The following is a 21,471-nucleotide window of genomic DNA, read 5'->3' as shown; positions in this document are numbered from 1 at the left end:
GGGCATGTTGTCCAGGGCATGGAGTTATTCCAAGTGCAGAGTTGTCCCAGGTGCGGAGATGCCTTGGCCATATTGTCCAGGGCATGGAGTTATCCCGGATGTGGAATTGTCCCGGATGTGGAATTGTCCTGGGCACGGAGTTTCCTTGGGCACATTATCCCAGGCACAGAGTTGTCCGTGGGTACGATGGGGGGATTTCCGGGACTGGTGGGTGCCGTAGGGGCTCCAGTGTACTTTGGAAGGTGATGCTATGTTATAATTTGAACGAGTACATAGCGTCTTACTGTTATATTGTATAAATGTGATTTGTTTTCATCACTGAACTGACCCCCTTTGTTAAAAAGGTTAAAAAGAATGGTAAAGACAACATGGTTTTGTTTTAAGTAAAACTTCCTCTGCACTGTTCCACGAGGATGTACACTGGCAGCAGGAGAGTATAGCTATGCTGAGTGCGATATGATGCATTTTGCAGATGAATATAGCACAGGAGGACTTTTGTCCCATCGTGCTATGCTATCCCATCAGTCATTTTGCCCTGCTTCTCTGAATATTTCTCCCTTACCTCTGATTCCCTTTGAAAAGTTCTGCTCCAGGTCATTGAATGGAAACTTCCCCTCCTCTGCCCTGGGACTCTGCCATCCATCTCTGCTCCCCTCCCACCCACTGCCCTGGGACTCTGCTCCCCCTCCCATCCTCCATCCTGGGAGTTTGTTCCTCCATCCCGACCTTTCCCTTGGAACTCTGGCCCCCTGCTGCCACTGCCCTGGGACTATGCCCCCCCCCACCCTTCATCCCAGAACTCTGCCCACCCTTTCTCTCTGCCTCTCTACCCTCGGAATCTTCCCCCTCCCTCCCTGCCCCAGGAATTTGCCCCCTCCCAGCTCCACCCCGGGAATCTCACCTCCACCCCTCCCTACCTTCTCCACCCTGAGATTGCCCCACAGCCCCCTCCACTGCCAAAGGAATCTTCCCCCCTCGCCTCTGCCCCAGGAATTTGACCCCCCACCACCACCCCAATTCTGTGTCTCCCCCCACTCCTCTGCCCCAGGACTTCTCCTGCCCTTACCACTCTGAGTCAGCCCCCCCCCACCTCCACCCTTAGACTGCACCCCCCCCGCCCCAGGACTCTGCGCCCACCTCCTGCCTCAACCCCGAGACTCTGCGCCTCCCCCCCACCCCAGGAGATGGAGGAAGAGCTGCCCCCAATCCTCAAGAGTTGGGGATGGAGCAGGGACTCACCTCGGCATACAGCAGCTTTAGGAACTCGATCAGGTTGCTGAGATATTCCAGCTTGGACTCCAGTTCCACCTTTTGGAAGTAAGCCTCATCCACCTCCTGGGCAAGTTTTGGGGAAGAGAGAAGGGATGAGGTTTCAGCTGAGATCTTAGTGGTCCTCAACCTGCCCCTCGCCCCCTTATCTGTCCATTGTTCCATGATTAACCATTAGGCTCAGCAGGCTGAAGCTTCGGGGCCCCGGAGTTTAGGGGGCCCATCAAACAACAATAGAACTAAGAGATTCAACAATAGAAATATCACTTTAACAATGCTAAACTATTTTAAAATTGCAACAACTTGTAGCTTTCAATGCTCCTGTTGAATGGTTTTCACCTATTCACTGAAATTAACAAAACGGGCAGCGACAGCGCCTCAATGTGGGATCAATGGCCATCTTTGTTACCCATAATTCCCCATGCAGCTGGAACCTCTCTGCCTGTGCCAGCAGCAGGGAAATGCACATGCCTGTTGTTACCTGCCTTCTATCTGTAACTAGTGTTAATTCGAACAATTGTAATGGTAATGGTAATGGTAATAATGGCTGCACCATTTCATCAGATGCAAGGATCGACAATGAGATAGACAACAGACTCGCCAAGGCAAATAGCGCCTTTGGAAGACTACACAAAAGAGTCTGGAAAAACAACCAACTGAAAAACCTCACAAAGATAAGCGTATACAGAGCCGTTGTCATACCCACACTCCTGTTCGGCTCCGAATCATGGGTCCTCTACCGGCACCACCTACGGCTCCTAGAACGCTTCCACCAGCGTTGTCTCCGCTCCATCCTCAACATCCATTGGAGAGCTCACACCCCTAACGTCGAGGTACTCGAGATGGCAGAGGTCGACAGCATCGAGTCCACGCTGCTGAAGATCCAGCTGCGCTAGATGGGTCACGTCTCCAGAATGGAGGACCATCGCCTTCCCAAGATCGTATTATATGGCGAGCTCTCCACTGGCCACCGTGACAGAGGTGCACCAAAGAAAAGGTACAAGGACTGCCTAAAGAAATCTCTTGGTGCCTGCCACATTGACCACCGCCAGTGGGCTGATAACGCCTCAAACCGTGCATCTTGGCGCCTCACAGTTTGGCGGGCAGCAGCCTCCTTTGAAGAAGACCGCAGAGCCCACCTCACTGACAAAAGGCAAAGGAGGAAAAACCCAACACCCAACCCCAACCAACCAATTTTCCCTTGCAACCGCTGCAATCGTGTCTGCCTGTCCCGCATCGGACTGGTCAGCCACAAACGAGCCTGCAGCTGACGTGGACTTTTTACCCCCTCCATAAATCTTCGTCCGCGAAGCCAAGCCAAAGAAGAAAAGTGGAAAGTAGAAGGAACCCCCTCCATTTCAGGAAATTTTAGTTTTGATTCAAATACAGTTACATTGGAGTGGGGCATGGAGTACTGGAAAGCTAATGGTAATAAAATTGTTTGATCTGGTTTGGCTGTCATATATCGTGCTTCTTTGAAATGAATACAAGATAAAATCCACTCTTAATACACGAGCCAAGGACTCGAACGTGTCCCAGCTCCTCTCTGCGCCTGGAAACGAAAGCGTCATGCGAATGTATTCTCTGAAATGGGCAGTGGATGATTGTTCCCTCTTGGCCTCCTTAGAAATTAAATTAAGGGCAATGTTACAAGCTGAGAAACAAAGCAACCACTGATTGAATTCAACGTCGAGACCAAAAATATCTAAACTGGCAATATTCATACAAATTAGCGTGGACTTTAGTGAAGTCTACATCTAATGGACTTGTAATAAAACATGACATTTTCATCTTGATTATTAGCGCTTTTCATAAGATAAAGGAACAGGAGGAAGCCATTTGACCCATCAAGTCTGCTCCACAAATTCACCAGGAGCTAAACTGTTCTCTCTGTTTTTAATTTGAAGTTCAAAAATGAAGTAATAATGGGGCAGAGAGGCCAATTTTTTTTGTGAGATTCTTAGCTAATTGGTGATAAAAAGGTGATAACCTCCTGTGGTGAGTGTCTGCCAAGCTGCCTGTCTCTCCCCCCCACCTCTGTACTAACATTGGCTGTGCTTTATCTCTACTGTTAAGGACACTCCCCTTGGATATAACTGGATATGCATCTATTGTCTTTCATTATTGTACCATGAGTTTCTGCTAATAAATTTGAAGGGCCAGTTGATGAAGTGAACAAAGACGATGTCAAACAGTAATCATATTCTATCTGGATAAGCCCCTGTGGTACTGGGGTTAGATATTCAATCTCAGATGAACAGTGTGGTGTTAAATTTCGGTGGGCCACTACCCACACTTACCATCCCCTGTGCTAGTTACTGCTAGTCTGTCCACATTAAAGATCTAAGCTCCCTCCCTTTTCAGTGATTTATCCCCTGAGTGTCGGCCAATTGCCACTAAGAGCTGTTCTTATAGCAAAGAGGATCGTGAGTTTATTAAAGCTGAGACCCAGAGATGGCTTAAAGAGGGAGTAATTGAACCCAGTAAGAGTCAGTGGCGAGCCCAGGTGGTAGTTGTGAAAAATCACACTAAGAAATGACTGGCTATTGACTACAGCCAGACAATCAACCATTACACTAACCTGGATGCCTACCCCCTGTCATGCATCAATGAAATGATTAATCAGATAGCTCAATACAAAGTGTACTCCACTATTGACCTCAAAGCAGCTTATCACCAAATCCCCCATTAAAAAAAGGAACGACCCTATCCAGCCTTTGAGGCTAATGGGGGGGTTATACCAGTTTAAAAGGGTACCTTTGGAGTCACTAATGGTGTGTCAGTGTTTCAGATTGTTAGGACGTATGAGTTACAGGGTACGTTTCCCTATCCGGATAATGTCACTATCTGTGGGAAAACACAGGCTGAGCACGACAACTTAAAGAAATTTTTAGCAATGGCTAAAGAACTCAACATAGAAACATAGAAGATAGGAGCAGGAGTAGGTCATTCGACCCTTCGAGCCTGCTCTGCCATTCAACGAGATCATGGCTGATCTTAAAGTTCAGTACCCCGTCCCCACCTTCTCTCCGTAACCTTTAATACCCTTATACTGAAGAAATAGATCTAATTCCCTCTTAAATATATTTAATGAACCTGCCTCTACTGCCCTCTGTGGCAATGAATTCCACAGATTCACCACCCTCTGGGTAAAGAAATTCCTCCTCGTCTCGGTCCTAAATGGTTTGCCTATTATCCTCAAACCATGGCCCCGGGTTCTGGATTTTCCCATCCTTGGAAACATCCCATCTGCATCCATTCTGTCCAGTCCTGCCAGAAATTTATATGTCTCTATGAGATCCCCTCTCAATCTTCTAAACTCCAGCGAGTACAATCCCAATTTGCGCAATCTTTCCTCATTAGTCATTCCTGCCATTCCAGGTATCAGCCTGGTGAATCGCCTCTGCACTCCCTCCATTGCAAGAACATCCTTCCTTAGATAAGGTGACCAAAAGTGCACACAATACTCCAGGTGGGCTCTCACCAAGGCCCTGTACAGCTGCAGTAAGGTATCCTTGTTCCTATACTCAAACCCTCTTGATATGAAGGCCAACATTACCATTTGCCTTTTTAACCGCCTGCTGTACCTGCATGCTCGCCTTCAGAGACTGGTGTACAAGTACCCCTAGGTCTCTCTGCACTTCCCCATCTCTTAATCTATTGCCATTCAAATAGTAATCTGCCCTCCGGTTTTTATTACCAAAGTGGATAACCTCACATTGATCCACATTGTAGTGCATTTGCCATGGATCTGCCCAGTCCCTCAATTTATCCAAATCACACTGGAGCTTCCTGACCCCCTCTTCCGTGCACACAACCCCTCCTAGCTTAGTGTCATCTGCAAATTTGGAGATATTACATCCAATCCCCTCATCCAGATCATTAATGTAAATTGTGAACAGCTGGGGTCCCAGTACAGATCCCTGTGGTACCCCACTGGTCACCGCCTGCCACTCAGAAAATGAGCCATTTATCCCAACTCTCTGTCTTCTACCTGCCAGCCAGTTCTCAATCCACATCAATACTTTGCCCCCAATCCCATGAGCCTTGATTTTGGAAGCCAGTCGTTTATGCGGGACCTTACATTTATCGAGGACAAATGTGTGTTCAACGCGACAGAGCTACCCATTCTGGGCTACATGGTCCGCAAGGGCGAAATCCGCCCTGACCCAGAAGAATGGCTCCCCTTAAGAAGTTACCACCCCCAAACTCAGCAAAAGCCCTTAAAAGGTGTATGGGATTCTTTTCCTACTACTGCAAATAGGTTCGGGACTACGCCACGAAGGCACGCCCTCTGTTTGACACTAAATCTTTTCCTCTCTCTCCAATGGCCTTGAAGGCTTTGGAGAGAATTAAAGCTGATATTGCCAAAGCTGCACTCTCGTCCATTGACGAGGACGTCCCATTCCAAGTGGAAACTGGTGCCTCAGATTGTGCCTTGGCAGGAACCCTTAATCAAAAGGGCAGACCTGTGGCCTTCTTCTCCCGCACGTTACGCGGACCTGAACTTAAACATCCTGCCATTGAAAAAGAAGCCCAGGCTATTATTGAAACTGTTCGCTACTGGAGACACTTTCTTGCCGGCAGAAAATTTATTCTTGTCACTGATCAGAAATTTGTAGCCTACATGTTCAGTCCTAAACACAAAAGTAAAATCAAGAACAATAAGATGGTACGCTGGCAAATAGACTCTCAACTTATAATTATGAGATCCAGTACAGACCGGGCAGGTTAAATCATCCCTCTGACCCATTGTCACGATCTCCTGCTGGTGCTCAGCTGGAGGGGCTAAAAGAGATCCATAGCAGACTGTGCCACCCAGGAGTCACGAGATTCTTCCACTACATAAGGGCGAAGAACCTTCCTTACTCTCTGGAAGAAGTCAGGAAACTGACTAAAAGCTGTCCTGTTTGCGCAGAATGCAAACCGCAATATGTCAAAGCTCCAGAGGCCACTCTCATCAAGGCAACCTGATCTTTTGAGAGGATTAGCCTAGATTTTAAAGGGCCGTTACCTTCCAACAACAAAAATGTATATTTCCTTACTGTAATTGACGAATATTCCAGGTTTCCCTTTGCGAAACCCTGCCCTGATGTCTCGTCAGCGTCTGTCATTAAGTCACTTGACAGAATTTTCAGCATTTTTGGTTTTCCCAATTACATTCGTACCGATAGAGGCTCAGCATTCATGAGCGCTGGACTGCGGCGAGCCCTGCTATGAAAAGGAATTGCCACCAGCCATACCATGAGCTACAACTGCCAGGGCAATGGGCAGGTTGAAAGGGCTAATGCTACAGTCGAGAAGACTGTTAATCTTGCTTTAAAAACACATGGTTACCCTGTTACCCGGTGGCAGGAGGTGCTGCCTGAGGCACTACATTCTATTCTGTCTTTATTGTGTACTGCAACAAATCAAACACCTCATGAATGTATGTTTACCTTTCCTAGGAAATCAGGAACCGTGATGGACTGGCCAGTCTGTTTATCTGAACCTGGAACCGTGCTGATGAAGAGCCACGCTCGGGCGCGTAAAACAGACCCCCTAGTCCAACCAGTTCAGTTACTGCATAGTGACCCCAACTACACTCATGTTAAATTCCCAGACGGGAGTACTGACACTGTACCCCTAAGAGATCTGGCCTCGCCTGGTTCACCCCTTCCTCGCACCCCTACTCAGAGTGAGCCTGAGAGGTTGGACTCACCCCCCCTCTTCCCCCTTTGTGGTTGAATAATGATTAAGTAATTTGAACTTCAAACATCATTGATTAAATTAAATTTGAAATCTGAATTGGAAACGCGTGTAGTTGCTTTGGTGACACTAGAGTGTTGTGCGCATGGCCCGTGAAAGCCCCTTCCCAAAATCACCGACCCCGGGTGGGTCTTACTAAAACTCAGCCTAGGGGCCCAGATGGTAGTTAATCCGCCACTGCCTTCTGCCCACTACTGATCAAACTGTGTGTTTCATGCTCCGTCCCCACTTGTTCTCCCCCCCCAGGTCTCCCAATACGACATCCGTGCAGGATGGATAACTGCTGGGATTCAGAACCAATCACACCCTTGAGAAACCCCCTACAATTGACTTCATAGTGGCAGATCTGTAAACAGACCTAATCTATACTTGACTGGCTACAGGTGAGCCCTAAATAGACCCTCTGCACCTGACAGACAACAGGCAGACCATAAATACACCCGACTAACTACAGGCAGACCCCACAAGCAGACTCTCCATGTGCCTGACTGACTACAGGCAGACCATGAACACACATTAACATCGACCTCTGGTTTGCATTGGCCCCCCTTTCCCCGCAACCCCCCAATCCTTCCCTCTGTCTCCTTTCCTCTAGCTCTCTCTCTCTCTTCCTTTTTCCCTCTGTCGCCTTTCACAGACCCAAAATCGACCACCCCTCCTCCAATCCATTTTCACCTTTCTCCTGTGTTCTACCTATATCCAATTAACACCTTTTGTCTTTTGGGCTGTACTCCTCCCCACTTCTCTTCAGCCCTTTAATTTGGGTACCTCTCTGCTTTTTACTCATTCCTTGAAGAAGGGCTCAGGCCTATGAACACTGTGAGACTGGCTGAGTTCCTCCCGCATTTGTGTTTTTACAACAATCACAGCATCTGCAGACTTTCACGTTTCACCTCATCTCTACAGGCAGACCATGAACAGACCCTCTAAATACCTGACAGTACAAGCAGTCCCCAATGAACAGACCCTCTGTGTGCTTTACTGTCTAGACAGACCCCACGAAGAGACCCTCTCTACACCTGACTGTCTACAGGCAGACCCCATGAACACACCCTCTGACTACTGGCAGGCCATGAACAGACCCTTTATATGCCTGACAGTCCAGGCACACCCTCACGACCAGACCCTATGTCTGCTTTACTAACTAACTAAAGGCAGACCCCATGAACTAACCCTGAGTGCCTTACTGACTACAGGTGTACCCCATGAATAGACCCTCTCTTCACTGACTACAGGCAAACCATAAACAGACCCTCTATATGCCTGACAGTTCAGGCAGATCTTCATAACCAGAACCTCTGTGTGTCATTTAGGCAAACCCCATGAAGAGACCTTCTGACATGATGCAGGGAGACCAACCTTCTTGAGAATGACAAACTCGTTCTCCATGGCTGTGCGGGAGTTGATCTCGTCTTCGTACTTCTGCTTGAAGTCGTCGACCATGCGCTGCGTCTGAGCGATCTGCATCTTCAGCCTGTCCCGCTCCCTCTCCAAGTCGGACAGCTGTTGCCTCAGTTTGCCGCAGAAATGATTGATGATTTTGTCGGCGTTGGACTTGTAAGAGTCACCCTGTTGCAGCAGTTCCCAGCGTGTTTGCAGCACCTGGTTCTCCTGCTCCAGCTTGCGGACCTATGCAGGAGGCAAAAAGAGGCGACTGACTCCCCTGACCTAAGCCATGGTCCGCCCCAGGAAGGAGACCACTGCCTGCTCTCAGACATTTTCCTTGCATCCAGTCTGCTCAAGTAACCACAGAAAGGTTCGTGCACAGAAGGAGAGCTTGACCATACCAGCTCGATGTAGTCCCACTCCCCCCCCACCTCCGTCTCCCCATCCAGTGCATATCCTCTGCGTGTCCTGCCGAATACCACTTTCTTTAAAGTTCATCTTCATTGCCAGATTACATGCATGACATCATATACACACGATTTTTTTTATAGTATTAGCACTGATTTATAGCGCAGATAAAAGAAATCAAAAAGATACGTAAACAAACTGCAATTCAGGGGTAACAAAAAATCAATAAAGTGCACAAGTAAAAGTCTGTAAACGAGTCCCTGATTGAGTTTGATGGTGGTGGTGGAGGAGGAGCAACTGTTCCTGAACCTGGTGGGTGCGAGTCTTGTGGCACCGACACCTCTTTCCTGACGGCAGCAGCAAGAACAGAGCGTGTGCTGGGTGGGGTGGATCCTTGATGATTGCTGCTGCTCTCCGACGGCAGCGTTCCCTGTAGGTGTTCTCGATGGTGGGGAGGGTTTTGCCTGTCATGTCCTGGGCTGTGTCCACTACCTGTCATCAGATTCTCTATCAAACATAGACATAAGAGCAGAAATAGGCCATCTAGACTGCCCCACTCAGCCATTCTAACCTTTGATGCCCTGGCTAATCAAGAACCTCTCAATCTCTGCCTTAAATACATCCAATGACCTGGTCTCCACAACCACCTGTCACAATAAATTCTACAGACTTGCCGTTCTCTGGCCGAAGAAATTCCTCTGCATCTCTGTACTAAGTGGACACCCTTCAATCCTGAAGTTGTTCTCTCTTGTCCTAGACTCTCCCACCGTGGGGAGCAACCTTCCAACACCTACTCTGTCCACGCCTTTCAACATTCAAAATGTTTCAATGAGATCCCCCCATCGTTCTCCTAAATTCCAATGAATACTGGCCAAGAGCTGTCAAATTCTCATATAATAACCCTTTAATTCCCGGAATCATTCTTGTGAACCTCCTCTGAACCCTCTCCAATGTCAACACATCCTTTCTTAAATGGGAGCCCAAAACCGCTCACAATCTCCGCGTGAGGTCTCACCAGGGCCTTATAAACCCTCAACATCACATCTCTGCTCTTGTATTCTTTTCTTCTTGAAATGAACGCCAGCGTCAACTTGGCTTTCTTCACCACCAACTCAACCTGTAAATTTCTCTTCAGGCTCCTGCACAAGGTCTCCCAGGTCCCTTTGCATCTGGAGATTTTCAATTTTCTTTTCATTTAGAAAATAATCTGCCTGTTTATTTTTTCTACCAAAGTGTGAGACCACCCACTTTCCGACATTATATTTCATTTTCCACTTCCCTGCCCATTCTCCTCATCTGACTAAGTCCTTCTGCAGCCTCCCTGTTTGCTCAACAAGACCCGCTTCTCCACCTCCCTTCGTATCATCTGCAAACTTGACCACAAAGCCATTTATTCCATCATCCAAATCATTAATATACATCAAAAGAAGCGGCCCCAACATCGACCCCTGTGGACAACCACAAGCATCCAGCAGCCAATCAGAATATGATCCTTATATTCTGACTCTCTGCTTCGTTCCCATCAGCCAATGGTCTACCCACGCTAGTACGATTCCTGTGGTACCATGGGCTCTCATCTTGTTCCGCAGCCTCATGTGTGGCACCTTGTCAAAGACCTTCTAAAAATCTAAATTCACAACATCCACTGCATCTCCTTTATCCGGCCGGCTCGTCACTTAACCATATAACCATACTCAAAAGAATTCCAATAGGTTTGTCAAACAAGATTTTCCCTTAAAGAAACCATTCTGGCTTTGGCCTATCTTATCATGTGCCTTCATGTGCTCTGAAATCTCATCCTTTACAGTTGACTCCAACGTCTTCCCAACCACTGACGTCAGGCTAACCGGCCTATAATTTCCTTTCTGCTGCCTCTCTCTTTCTTCTTAAACAGTGGGGTGACATTCGCAATTTTCCAGTCCTCTGGGATCATACCAGAATCTATCGATTCCTGAACGATCATTAATAATGCCTCCACAATCTCCATTGCTACCTCTTTCAGAACCCGAGGGTGCAATCCATCTGGACCGAGAGACTTAATAGTAACTGCACTCACTTCCCTACCCTGATACCCTTCAACATCTGGCACACTGCTAGTGTCTGCCACAGTGAAGACTGATGCAAAATACTCATTCAGTTCCTCTGCCATCTCCTTGTCTCCCATTATTGTTCTGTCAGGATCATTTTCAAGTGGTCCTATATCTGCTCTCACCTCTCTTTTATTCTTTATATACTTGAAGAAACTTTTTGCATCTTCTTTGATATTATCCCTCGGCTCAGCTTCGTCCCGAACTTTTCCATCTCGCCCCCCGGGTCGGTCAGCCACGCCATCCCCTCTTCTTACCTGCCTATCCTCTCAATACCCTGTGTATCCTTGGACAGTCAGCTCCCAATGACACACACTCCATGATGGCCAAAACATCATGCCTGCCGTCGCTGTACAAGCCCACCCACTTTATTTCTTATGCCGCGCGCATTTAAATACAAAACCTTTAGCCCTTTATTTGTTACATTTGACTCTACGTCCCTGTTGTATTCCCACACAACCCCACAGCTGAAATTTTGCCCTATCTGCCTGTCCTTTTACACAAGCTCCCGACCAGCTCTTCCTACCTGTGTGCCAACCTCTGTCTCTTCACTTTGGTCCCCACCCTCTTGTGATCTAGTTTTACAGGCGCACTGTGGAAAGTAAACTGACTGGCTGCATTACAGCCTGGTTTGGGAAATTTGATTGCCCAGGAATGCAGAAGGCTGCAGGAGGTAGCAAACACAGCCAGATCCATCACGGGCTCCGACCTCCCGACCACTACAGACGTGTATGTGAGGCTCTGCCTCAATAAGGCAGCCAACATCATAAAGGATCCCCTTCACCCTGGTCACAAAATCTTTTCACTTCTCCCTTTCAGTCTGAAGACCAGCACCTTTCGGTTCAAGAATAGATTCTTTCCAACAGCCATCAGGCTCTCAAACCTCTCCTCGTTATACTAATTAGGGACCGTCTGGACAATGGCTGTCACTTTCTTTTCCACAAAGATATTGGTGAATATTTATGATGCATCTTTTGCATTTATTGTCTTTTTAAAATTCAGTTATGTTAATATTGTAATAGTTGGTTCATGAAGTTCTTGCACAGCTGCAGGAAGTACGAATGTTGGTGCACATGGCACATTGCAAATGACAATATAGGGGGAAACATCTGAGTAGGGGCCTGGAGGTGATGAAATGTGGAATGGAAGATGTGGGAGGTAGAGAGACAGGCAGAGGGAGATGCCATTAGGAAAGGGGGAGAAGGGAAGATTGAAAATAGTAAGTTCAGGAGTAGAGCCCCCTCCTCTACTCACTTTACACCTACCACTGTGTAGCTCGGTATGACAATAGCATCATCTACAAATTTGTTGACGAATCTACGGTAGTAGGTTGTATAAAGGATGCATACAGGAGGGAGATTGAAAACGTGGCTGAATGGTGCACCAACAACAACCTCATACTCAATATCCACCAAAACTATGGATCTGATTGTTGACTTCAGGAAGGGAAAGCCAGAGGTTTACAATCCGGTGATCAGTGGGGGATCAGAGGTGGAGAGGATGAGCAAATTAAGTTCTTTGGAGTCACTATCTTGGAGGATCTTTCCTGGACCCAGTGGCATGAGGAAAGCACGTCAGCGTCTCTACTTTCTCAGGAGTTTGCGGAGGTTTGGTATGAAACCAGAAACCCTGGCTAATTTCTACAGATGTGTGGTGGAAAGTGTGCTGACCAGTCACATCATGGTCTGGAATGGGGATGCTGGAGGGGAAAAGCCCTGCAAAAGGTAGTGGACACAGCCCAGGATATCACAGGCAAAACCCTCCCCATCATCGAGAACATCTACAGGGAACGCTGCCGTCGGAGAGCAGCAGCAATCATCAAGGATCCACCCCACCCAGCACACGCTCTGTTCTCGCTGCTGCCATTAGGAAAGAGGTCTCGGTGCCACAAGACTCACACCAACCAGGTTCAGGAACAGCTGCTCCCCCCCTCCACCCCCACCATCAGACCCCTCAACGACAAACTCAATCAGGGACTCATTTAAGGACTTGGGCACTTTATTGTGTTCTTTTCCTTTCTGTATTGCACAGTCAGTTTGTTTACATTTCTTTATTATGCTGTGTTGTTTTTTTTGCACTACCAATTAGTGGTAATTCTGCCTCGCCCACAGGTAAATGAATCTCAGGGTTGTATATGATGTCATGTATGTCCTCTGACGATGAATCTGAAATCTAAGATGGAAACAGAGGATTCAGAAGGGGGTGAGATTACCTAAAATTATCAAACCCAATGTTCATACTGTTAGTTTCACGCTGTCCCTCACCAACTGCACTTTGAAAACTGACCTTCGGCTCTGAGGCCACAGGGATTCTAAAAGGTTGCCTTCCTGGGACTGCAAAGAAGACATTATTCTCACCACACCCAGTCCCAAACCCTGCATTTTAAATAAGCTGGAGTCATATAACTCATGCAAGAGGTTTCCTGGAGCAGGGAGGCCCATTTATGGATGTTGTGATTAGTGCAACACTGTTACAGCGCCATGGGTTCAAATCCGGCTCTGGAGTTTGTACATTCTTCGTGTCTGCATGGGTTTACTCTGGGCTCTCCGGTTTCCACCCATGTTCCAAAAATTAATGGTAGATCATGGGGGCAGCACAGTTAGCGCAACACTGTTACAGCGCCAGCAATCAGGACCAGGGTTCGAATCTGGTGCTGTCTGTAAGGAGTTTGTACGTTCTCCCTGTGTCTGTGCGGGTTTTCCCTGGGGGCTTCGCTTCCATCCCAATGTTCGAAATGTACACGGGTTGTAGGTTAATTGGGTGTAAGGAGCATGAGGGACAGCTTCACTGCCTTGCGATTCCTGAATGATCAATGAACCAAAGATACTGCCTCACTTTGGCTTTTTATGTACTATTTTTGTAGGGTGGTTTACGTGAATGTTTGCGCTGTGACGCTGCCACAAAACAACAACTTTTGTGACTTGTTCCTGACAACAAATTCTGATGCTGGAATTGGGCGGCACGGGCTCATGGGCCAAAAGGACATGTTACCGTGCTGCGTGTCTAAATTAAAAAAAAAATTAATTGGGTGTAATTAGGCAGCATTCATGAGCTTGGAGGGCCTTCTACCATGTTGTGCCATTAAATAATGAAATTAAATTAAATAACAGTAATCATTTTTATCTTACTGAAGCTTTGGGTAATCTTCCTCAATATCACCAACTTCACGGACAATGAAAATTTTTCTTCTGAACACTTTTGGGTATATTTTATGGAGTTTGGGCTGCCGATCTCGGAAACCACCATAAAATTTTCCAATCACGTACTATTTTTTAGAGATAACCTCGTTTTGGGATTTCCTTTCATATTTTAAGTCTACTGGTATATTGCCCACAAAGCAAGCTGTTTCGGTCAGTCCAAGCGTGCCTGGGCATGCACTCAGGGTAGGTTCTATGCAAATGCTGTCCTAGGCCTGCGCATGCTTAGTCAGGATAGATGCAGCCAGGCTATAAAAGCAGCTCACATGTACAGATACTGTGCATTACATTGATTATAGATTGAACGCATGTTGATGCGCATGTTCTTCTGCAATAGCAGAGAGAGTGTACTTAACAATAGCATTTTTAGTCTTCAGGAAGATTCAATATGGCAGAAATGTCTCGTCAATGTCACAACAGCTGCGATGCATCCTGGTACATTTGTGGTGAGTCTACGCTTCATGTGAATTTCAATAAAACTTAATTTAATGTTTCTCTAACTTCCAACCTGATACAGTAAATGTGTCACTACCTTTGTGTTCAGTTTGAAGCTGTTGCTTATCATTCCCAATGTTTTTTCAGAAAGCAAACCTTCTGAAATAAATTGTTGTCAGTGCTTTCAGGTCATCTGCAAACTGACCAGTCATAACTCCCACATACACAACTCAGCCATTAACACGTATCACAAGCAACAAGGCTCTCAACACCACTCCCTGACACAGCTTTTAATCAGAGCATATTTCTGCCACTACACTCTACATTGTGGGGGGAAGTTTCACCGTCAGAGGATATACTACCCATTCTTGGTGAATGGACTTTCCTTTTAATTGAATCCCCCTCGTCTACAAATTGTGGTCCTCACCTACCACCCCACCAGCCTCCACGCCCAACCTAATCTCCTGCGTCCTATGTGATCCCACCACCTCTCCTCCTCCTCCTGCAGGGACTGCTCCCTCTGTGGCTCCCTTGCCCATTCCTCCCTCCCCACCAATTGTCCCTTAGGACTCATGCCTGTGACCGCAGGAGATGCACCTGTAACTCATCCTGTACCACCAATCTGGGCCCAAACAGTTCCACCAAGTGAAGCAACACTTCACATATGAATCTGCAGGGGTCGTCTACTGCATCTCGTGATCCTGTTGTGGACTCCTCTACATCGGGGAGTCTAGACGCTGACCGGGAGATCACTTAGTGAGCACCTCATCTCTGTCTGCCCCAATAGTGTGGATCTCCCAGTGCCACTCATTTCAATTCCCCACCACATTCCCTTGCTGACATGTCTATCCAGGGTGTGGGAATTGGAGGGGTCAGGAATTGGCAGGCAAGTAGCAGACCATTTGGGCCATCGAGCTGTTCCCTTCAGAAGCAGAAAAACAAAGATGTCCCAGAGCAACATTTGTTTTACAGTGAAGGCAGCTGTTCAGCCCATCCAGTCTGTATGGTTCCCCCCCCCCTGCTGGTGCCTTTTGTGGGATCTTGCTGTGTCCACTGAGGAGTTGGCTGCACTGTACTGCTGAAGCTCTAACACAGTCACACCCCTTTCCCTGACCAGGCTTCAGCCATTGCCCAGAGTCTTGGTGCCTTTGCTTCACCACTTGGCCCCTGATGTGTTCCCCAGCAATGGGCAGGCGTGTGAGTGTGGGGGATTTGGGAAGTCCAATTCCGGGGTTCTGGAATGGGAAAGGTCCTGGAATTTGGGAGGTGAAGACTCTTGGGGGCTTATTTGGGGGTCTCTGCATTTCGTTGGTGACAAAACCATGGAACGCTACAGCACAGAAAACAGGCCATTCGGCCCCTCTAGTCTGTGCTGACCATCATCTCCCTAGTCCCATTGACCTGCTCCCATTCCATAACCCTCTAGACCTCTCCCATCCATATATCTATCCAATTTATTCTTAAAACTTAAGATCAAGCCTGAATTCACCAAATCAGATGACAGCTCATTCCACACTATCACCATTCTCTGAGTGAAGAACTTTCCCCAATGTTCCCCTTAAACTTCTCTCCCTTCAGTTTAAAACTATGGCCTCTCGTATTTATCTCGTCCAATCAAAGTGGATAAAGCCTACTCACATCCACTCTGTCTCTACCTCTCATAATCTTGTAAACTTCAATCAAATCTCCCCTCATTCTTCTGCGCTCCAGGGAATAAAGTCCTAACCTGTTTAATCTTTCCTTGTAAACAACTTCCGAAGTCCAGGCAACATCCTAGAAAATCTTCTCTGCTCTCTTTCAATTTTATTGATATTCATTCTGTTGTTAGACAACCAGAACAGCACACAATATTCCAAATTTAGCCTCACGAATGTCTTAAACAACTTCAACAGTAACATCCCAACTCCCACACTCAATACTTTGATTTATAAAGGCTAGGATACCGAAAGCTTTCTTTACAATCCTGTCCACATGTGACGTCACCTTCAGAGAACAATGCATCTGTATTCCCAGATCTCTCTTCCGCACTCCTCAGTGCCCGACCCTTTACCATGAATGTCTTACTTTGGTTTGTCCTTCCTAAATGCATCACCTCACACTTGTCTGCATTAAATTCCATCTGCCATTTACTGGCCCATTCTCCCAGTTGGTCCAGATCCCTCTGCAAGCGTAAAAAATCTTTCTTGCTATCTACAACACCTCCTATCTTAGTGTCATCTGCAAACTTGCTGATCCAATTTCCCACATTATCATCCAGATCATTGATATAGACGACAAACAACAAGGGTCCCAGCACCGATCCCTGAAGCACCACTAATCACAGACCTCCAGTCAGAGAAGCATCATCCACCACTACTCTCTGTTTTCTTCCACCAAGACAATTTCAAATCCAGTTTACAAACTCTCCTTACATACCCAGTTTGGGTCCCTGGATTGAGAGGATCTGGGTTTGAGATCCAGGGACTTGAGGCACTAATGGATTTGCATCCCTGGGTATTTTTTGGGGGGGGGGGGAGGGGTTGGAAGATCTCAAGGTGGGGAGGGGGGGCCGGAAAGACCCCCAGATTGTTTGGGGGGGGCGGAAAGACCCCCAGATTGTTTGGGGGGGGCGGAAAGACCCCCAGATTGTTTGGGGGGGCGGAGAGACCCCCAGATTGTTTGGGGGGGGCGGAGAGACCCCCAGATTGTTTGGGGGGGGCGGAGAGACCCCCAGATTGTTTGGGGGGGGCGGAGAGACCCCCAGATTGTTTGGGGGGGGGCGGAGAGACCCCCAGATTGTTTGGGGGGGCGGAGAGACCCCCAGATTGTTTGGGGGGGGCGGAGAGACCCCCAGATTGTTTGGGGGGGGCGGAGAGACCCCCAGATTGTTTGGGGGGGGCGGAGAGACCCCCAGATTGTTTGGGGGGGGCGGAGAGACCCCCAGATTGTTTGGGGGGGGCGGAGAGACCCCCAGATTGTTTGGGGGGGGCGGAGAGACCCCCAGATTGTTTGGGGGGGGCGGAGAGACCCCCAGATTGTTTGGGGGGGGCGGAGAGACCCCCAGATTGTTTGGGGGGGCGGAGAGACCCCCAGATTGTTTGGGGGGGGCGGAGAGACCCCCAGATTGTTTGGGGGGGGCGGAGAGACCCCCAGATTGTTTGGGGGGGCGGAGAGACCCCCAGATTGTTTGGGGGGGGCGGAGAGACCCCCAGATTGTTTGGGGGGGGCGGAGAGACCCCCAGATTGTTTGGGGGGGGCGGAGAGACCCCCAGATTGTTTGGGGGGGGCGGAGAGACCCCCAGATTGTTTGGGGGGGGGCGGAGAGACCCCCAGATTGTTTGGGGGGGGCGGAGAGACCCCCAGATTGTTTGGGGGGGGCGGAGAGACCCCCAGATTGTTTGGGGGGGGCGGAGAGACCCCCAGATTGTTTGGGGGGGGCGGAGAGACCCCCAGATTGTTTGGGGGGGGCGGAGAGACCCCCAGATTGTTTGGGGGGGCGGAGAGACCCCCAGATTGTTTGGGGGGGGCGGAGAGACCCCCAGATTGTTTGGGGGGGGCGGAGAGACCCCCAGATTGTTTGGGGGGGCGGAGAGACCCCCAGATTGTTTGGGGGGGGCGGAGAGACCCCCAGATTGTTTGGGGGGGGGCGGAGAGACCCCCAGATTGTTTGGGGGGGCGGAAAGACCCCCAGATTGTTTGGGGGGGCGGAAAGACCCCCAGATTGTTTGGGGGGGCGGAAAGACCCCCAGATTGTTTGGGGGGGCGGAAAGACCCCCAGATTGTTTGGGGGGGCGGAAAGACCCCCAGATTGTTTGGGGGGGCGGAAAGACCCCCAGATTGTTTGGGGGGGCGGAAAGACCCCCAGATTGTTTGGGGGGGCGGAAAGACCCCCAGATTGTTTGGGGGGGCGGAAAGACCCCCAGATTGTTTGGGGGGGCGGAAAGACCCCCAGATTGTTTGGGGGGGCGGAAAGACCCCCAGATTGTTTGGGGGGGCGGAAAGACCCCCAGATTGTTTGGGGGGGCGGAAAGACCCCCAGATTGTTTGGGGGGGCGGAAAGACCCCCAGATTGTTTGGGGGGGCGGAAAGACCCCCAGATTGTTTGGGGGGGCGGAAAGACCCCCAGATTGTTTGGGGGGGCGGAAAGACCCCCAGATTGTTTGGGGGGGCGGAAAGACCCCCAGATTGTTTGGGGGGGCGGAAAGACCCCCAGATTGTTTGGGGGGGCGGAAAGACCCCCAGATTGTTTGGGGGGGCGGAAAGACCCCCAGATTGTTTGGGGGGGCGGAAAGACCCCCAGATTGTTTGGGGGGGCGGAAAGACCCCCAGATTGTTTGGGGGGGCGGAAAGACCCCCAGATTGTTTGGGGGGGCGGAAAGACCCCCAGATTGTTTGGGGGGGCGGAAAGACCCCCAGATTGTTTGGGGGGGCGGAAAGACCCCCAGATTGTTTGGGGGGGCGGAAAGACCCCCAGATTGTTTGGGGGGGCGGAAAGACCCCCAGATTGTTTGGGGGGGCGGAAAGACCCCCAGATTGTTTGGGGGGGCGGAAAGACCCCCAGATTGTTTGGGGGGGCGGAAAGACCCCCAGATTGTTTGGGGGGGCGGAAAGACCCCCAGATTGTTTGGGGGGGCGGAAAGACCCCCAGATTGTTTGGGGGGGCGGAAAGACCCCCAGATTGTTTGGGGGGGCGGAAAGACCCCCAGATTGTTTGGGGGGGCGGAAAGACCCCCAGATTGTTTGGGGGGGCGGAAAGACCCCCAGATTGTTTGGGGGGGCGGAAAGACCCCCAGATTGTTTGGGGGGGCGGAAAGACCCCCAGATTGTTTGGGGGGGCGGAAAGACCCCCAGATTGTTTGGGGGGGCGGAAAGACCCCCAGATTGTTTGGGGGGGCGGAAAGACCCCCAGATTGTTTGGGGGGGCGGAAAGACCCCCAGATTGTTTGGGGGGGCGGAAAGACCCCCAGATTGTTTGGGGGGGCGGAAAGACCCCCAGATTGTTTGGGGGGGCGGAAAGACCCCCAGATTGTTTGGGGGGGCGGAAAGACCCCCAGATTGTTTGGGGGGGCGGAAAGACCCCCAGATTGTTTGGGGGGGTGGAAAGACCCCCAGATTGTTTGGGGTGGCGGAAAGACCCCCAGATTGTTTGGGGGGGCGGAAAGACCCCCAGATTGTTTGGGGGGGCGGAAAGACCCCCAGATTGTTTGGGGGGGCGGAAAGACCCCCAGATTGTTTGGGGGGGCGGAAAGACCCCCAGATTGTTTGGGGGGGCGGAAAGACCCCCAGATTGTTTGGGGGGGCGGAAAGACCCCCAGATTGTTTGGGGGGGCGGAAAGACCCCCAGATTGTTTGGGGGGGCGGAAAGACCCCCAGATTGTTTGGGGGGGCGGAAAGACCCCCAGATTGTTTGGGGGGGCGGAAAGACCCCCAGATTGTTTGGGGGGGGCGGAAGGACCCCCAGATTGTTTTTTTTTGGGGGGAAAGGCCCTCAGATTATTTAGGGGGGATTGGAACGACCCCCGGAGAGACGGCGCTGCTCACCTGGCCGATCAGCTCCGAGAAGCGGTTGTTGAGCACCTTGATCTCTTCCTTCTCTTGGTTCCTCGCTGCCCGGCCTTTGGCGTCCAGCTCCACGCGTGGTTCGTCCGGTAGCACCACGGAGCTGAGGGAAAGGGAGCGAGGCACCGAGCGCATGGAACTGCCCCGATACAACGAGCGGCTGGAGCTGGACATCAGCGGATGAGCCATGGTCCGGGCACCTGAGCGACTGGCTCCGCTCTTCCGCCACCCGGTCCTTTAACGCCTCATTTACATTAGCCCCGTCCGTCTCAGTCTTCCATTGGGCATCGCCGGGGGAGGCGGGGGCTTGGGGTCCCCCACCTCGCCAATATTTGGGCGTTGCCTCGGGCTACCATTGGACGATGCAGCTGTTCATCAGAAGCCAGGACCCCCCCCCCCCCCCCCGAGGGGTTTATAGGTAGGAATTTACCTGAGTAATAGAGGATAGGTGAGAGGGGGCTGTAGGGAGACGGGCGCAGGTGAGACCGGGCAGTAGGGAGACGGGCGCAGGTGAGAGGGGGGACGGGCGCAGGTGAGAGGGGGGACGGGCGCAGGTGAGAGGGGGGACGGGCGCAGGTGAGAGGGGGGACGGGCGCAGGTGAGAGGGGGACGGGCGCAGGTGAGAAGGGGGGACGGGCGCAGGTGAGGGGGGGACGGGCGCAGGTGAGAGGGGGGACGGGCGCAGGTGAGAGGGGGGACGGGCGCAGGTGAGAGGGGGGACGGGCGCAGGTGAGGGGGGGGACGGGCGCAGGTGAGGGGGGGGACGGGCGCAGGTGAGGGGGGGGACGGGCGCAGGTGAGGGGGGGACGGGCGCAGGTGAGGGGGGGGACGGGCGCAGGTGAGGGGGGGGACGGGCGCAGGTGAGGGGGGGGACGGGCGTAGGTGAGGGGGGGACGGGCGCAGGTGAGGGGGGGACGGGCGCAGGTGAGGGGGGGGACGGGCGCAGGTGAGGGGGGGGACGGGCGCAGGTGAGAGGGGGGACGGGCGCAGGTGAGAGGGGGGACGGGCGCAGGTGAGAGGGGGGACGGGCGCAGGTGAGAGGGGGGACGGGCGCAGGTGAGAGGGGGGACGGGCGCAGGTGAGAGGGGGGACGGGCGCAGGTGAGAGGGGGGACGGGCGCAGGTGAGAGGGGGGACGGGCGCAGGTGAGAGGGGGACGGGCGCAGGTGAGGGGGGGACGGGCGCAGGTGAGGGGGGACGGGCGCAGGTGAGGGGGGGACGGGCGCAGGTGAGGGGGGGACGGGCGCAGGTGAGGGGGGGACGGGCGCAGGTGAGGGGGGGACGGGCGCAGGTGAGGGGGGGACGGGCGCAGGTGAGAGGGGGACGGGCGCAGGTGAGGGGGGGACGGGCGCAGGTGAGAAGGACGGCAGGTGTGTGAGAGAGGGGGGGGTCAACGTGAGACGG

General features: G+C 51.1%; 2 protein-coding genes across 6 annotated transcripts in view; one reads left to right on the top strand and one right to left on the bottom strand.

Moving 5' to 3' along the window:
- The window catches only part of aamp (angio-associated, migratory cell protein), a 59,716-nt gene extending 52,660 nt beyond the window's left edge, over nucleotides 1-7,056 (top strand). For 2 of the 4 annotated variants that reach the window (XM_069913006.1, XM_069913007.1), the window contains exon 11: nucleotides 6,717-7,056. In XM_069913006.1, the coding sequence (XP_069769107.1) occupies nucleotides 6,717-6,996 (280 nt within the window). In that variant the 3' untranslated portion in view covers nucleotides 6,997-7,056. The remainder of the gene's footprint in view (nucleotides 1-6,716) is intronic. The other 2 variants (XM_069913008.1, XM_069913011.1) reach the window with 2 other exon arrangements.
- LOC138750890 (keratin, type II cytoskeletal 8-like) overlaps nucleotides 1-20,292 on the bottom strand; it is a 35,782-nt gene extending 15,490 nt beyond the window's left edge. Inside the window, exons 1-3 of one of the 2 annotated variants that reach the window (XM_069913013.1) lie at nucleotides 20,051-20,292; nucleotides 8,377-8,646; nucleotides 1,240-1,335 (exon numbers count right to left, since the gene is read on the bottom strand). In XM_069913013.1, coding sequence (XP_069769114.1) covers nucleotides 1,240-1,335; nucleotides 8,377-8,646; nucleotides 20,051-20,257 — 573 coding nt within the window. In that variant the 5' untranslated portion in view covers nucleotides 20,258-20,292. The remainder of the gene's footprint in view (nucleotides 1-1,239; nucleotides 1,336-8,376; nucleotides 8,647-20,050) is intronic. The other variant, XM_069913014.1, reaches the window with a different exon arrangement.
- Between the last annotated feature and the right edge of the window lie 1,179 nt (nucleotides 20,293-21,471).

This window comes from Narcine bancroftii, unplaced genomic scaffold (genome assembly GCF_036971445.1).
Source record: "Narcine bancroftii isolate sNarBan1 unplaced genomic scaffold, sNarBan1.hap1 Scaffold_296, whole genome shotgun sequence".
Lineage (NCBI taxonomy): Eukaryota > Metazoa > Chordata > Chondrichthyes > Torpediniformes > Narcinidae > Narcine > Narcine bancroftii.
This window is presented reverse-complemented; position numbering and strand designations above follow the sequence as displayed.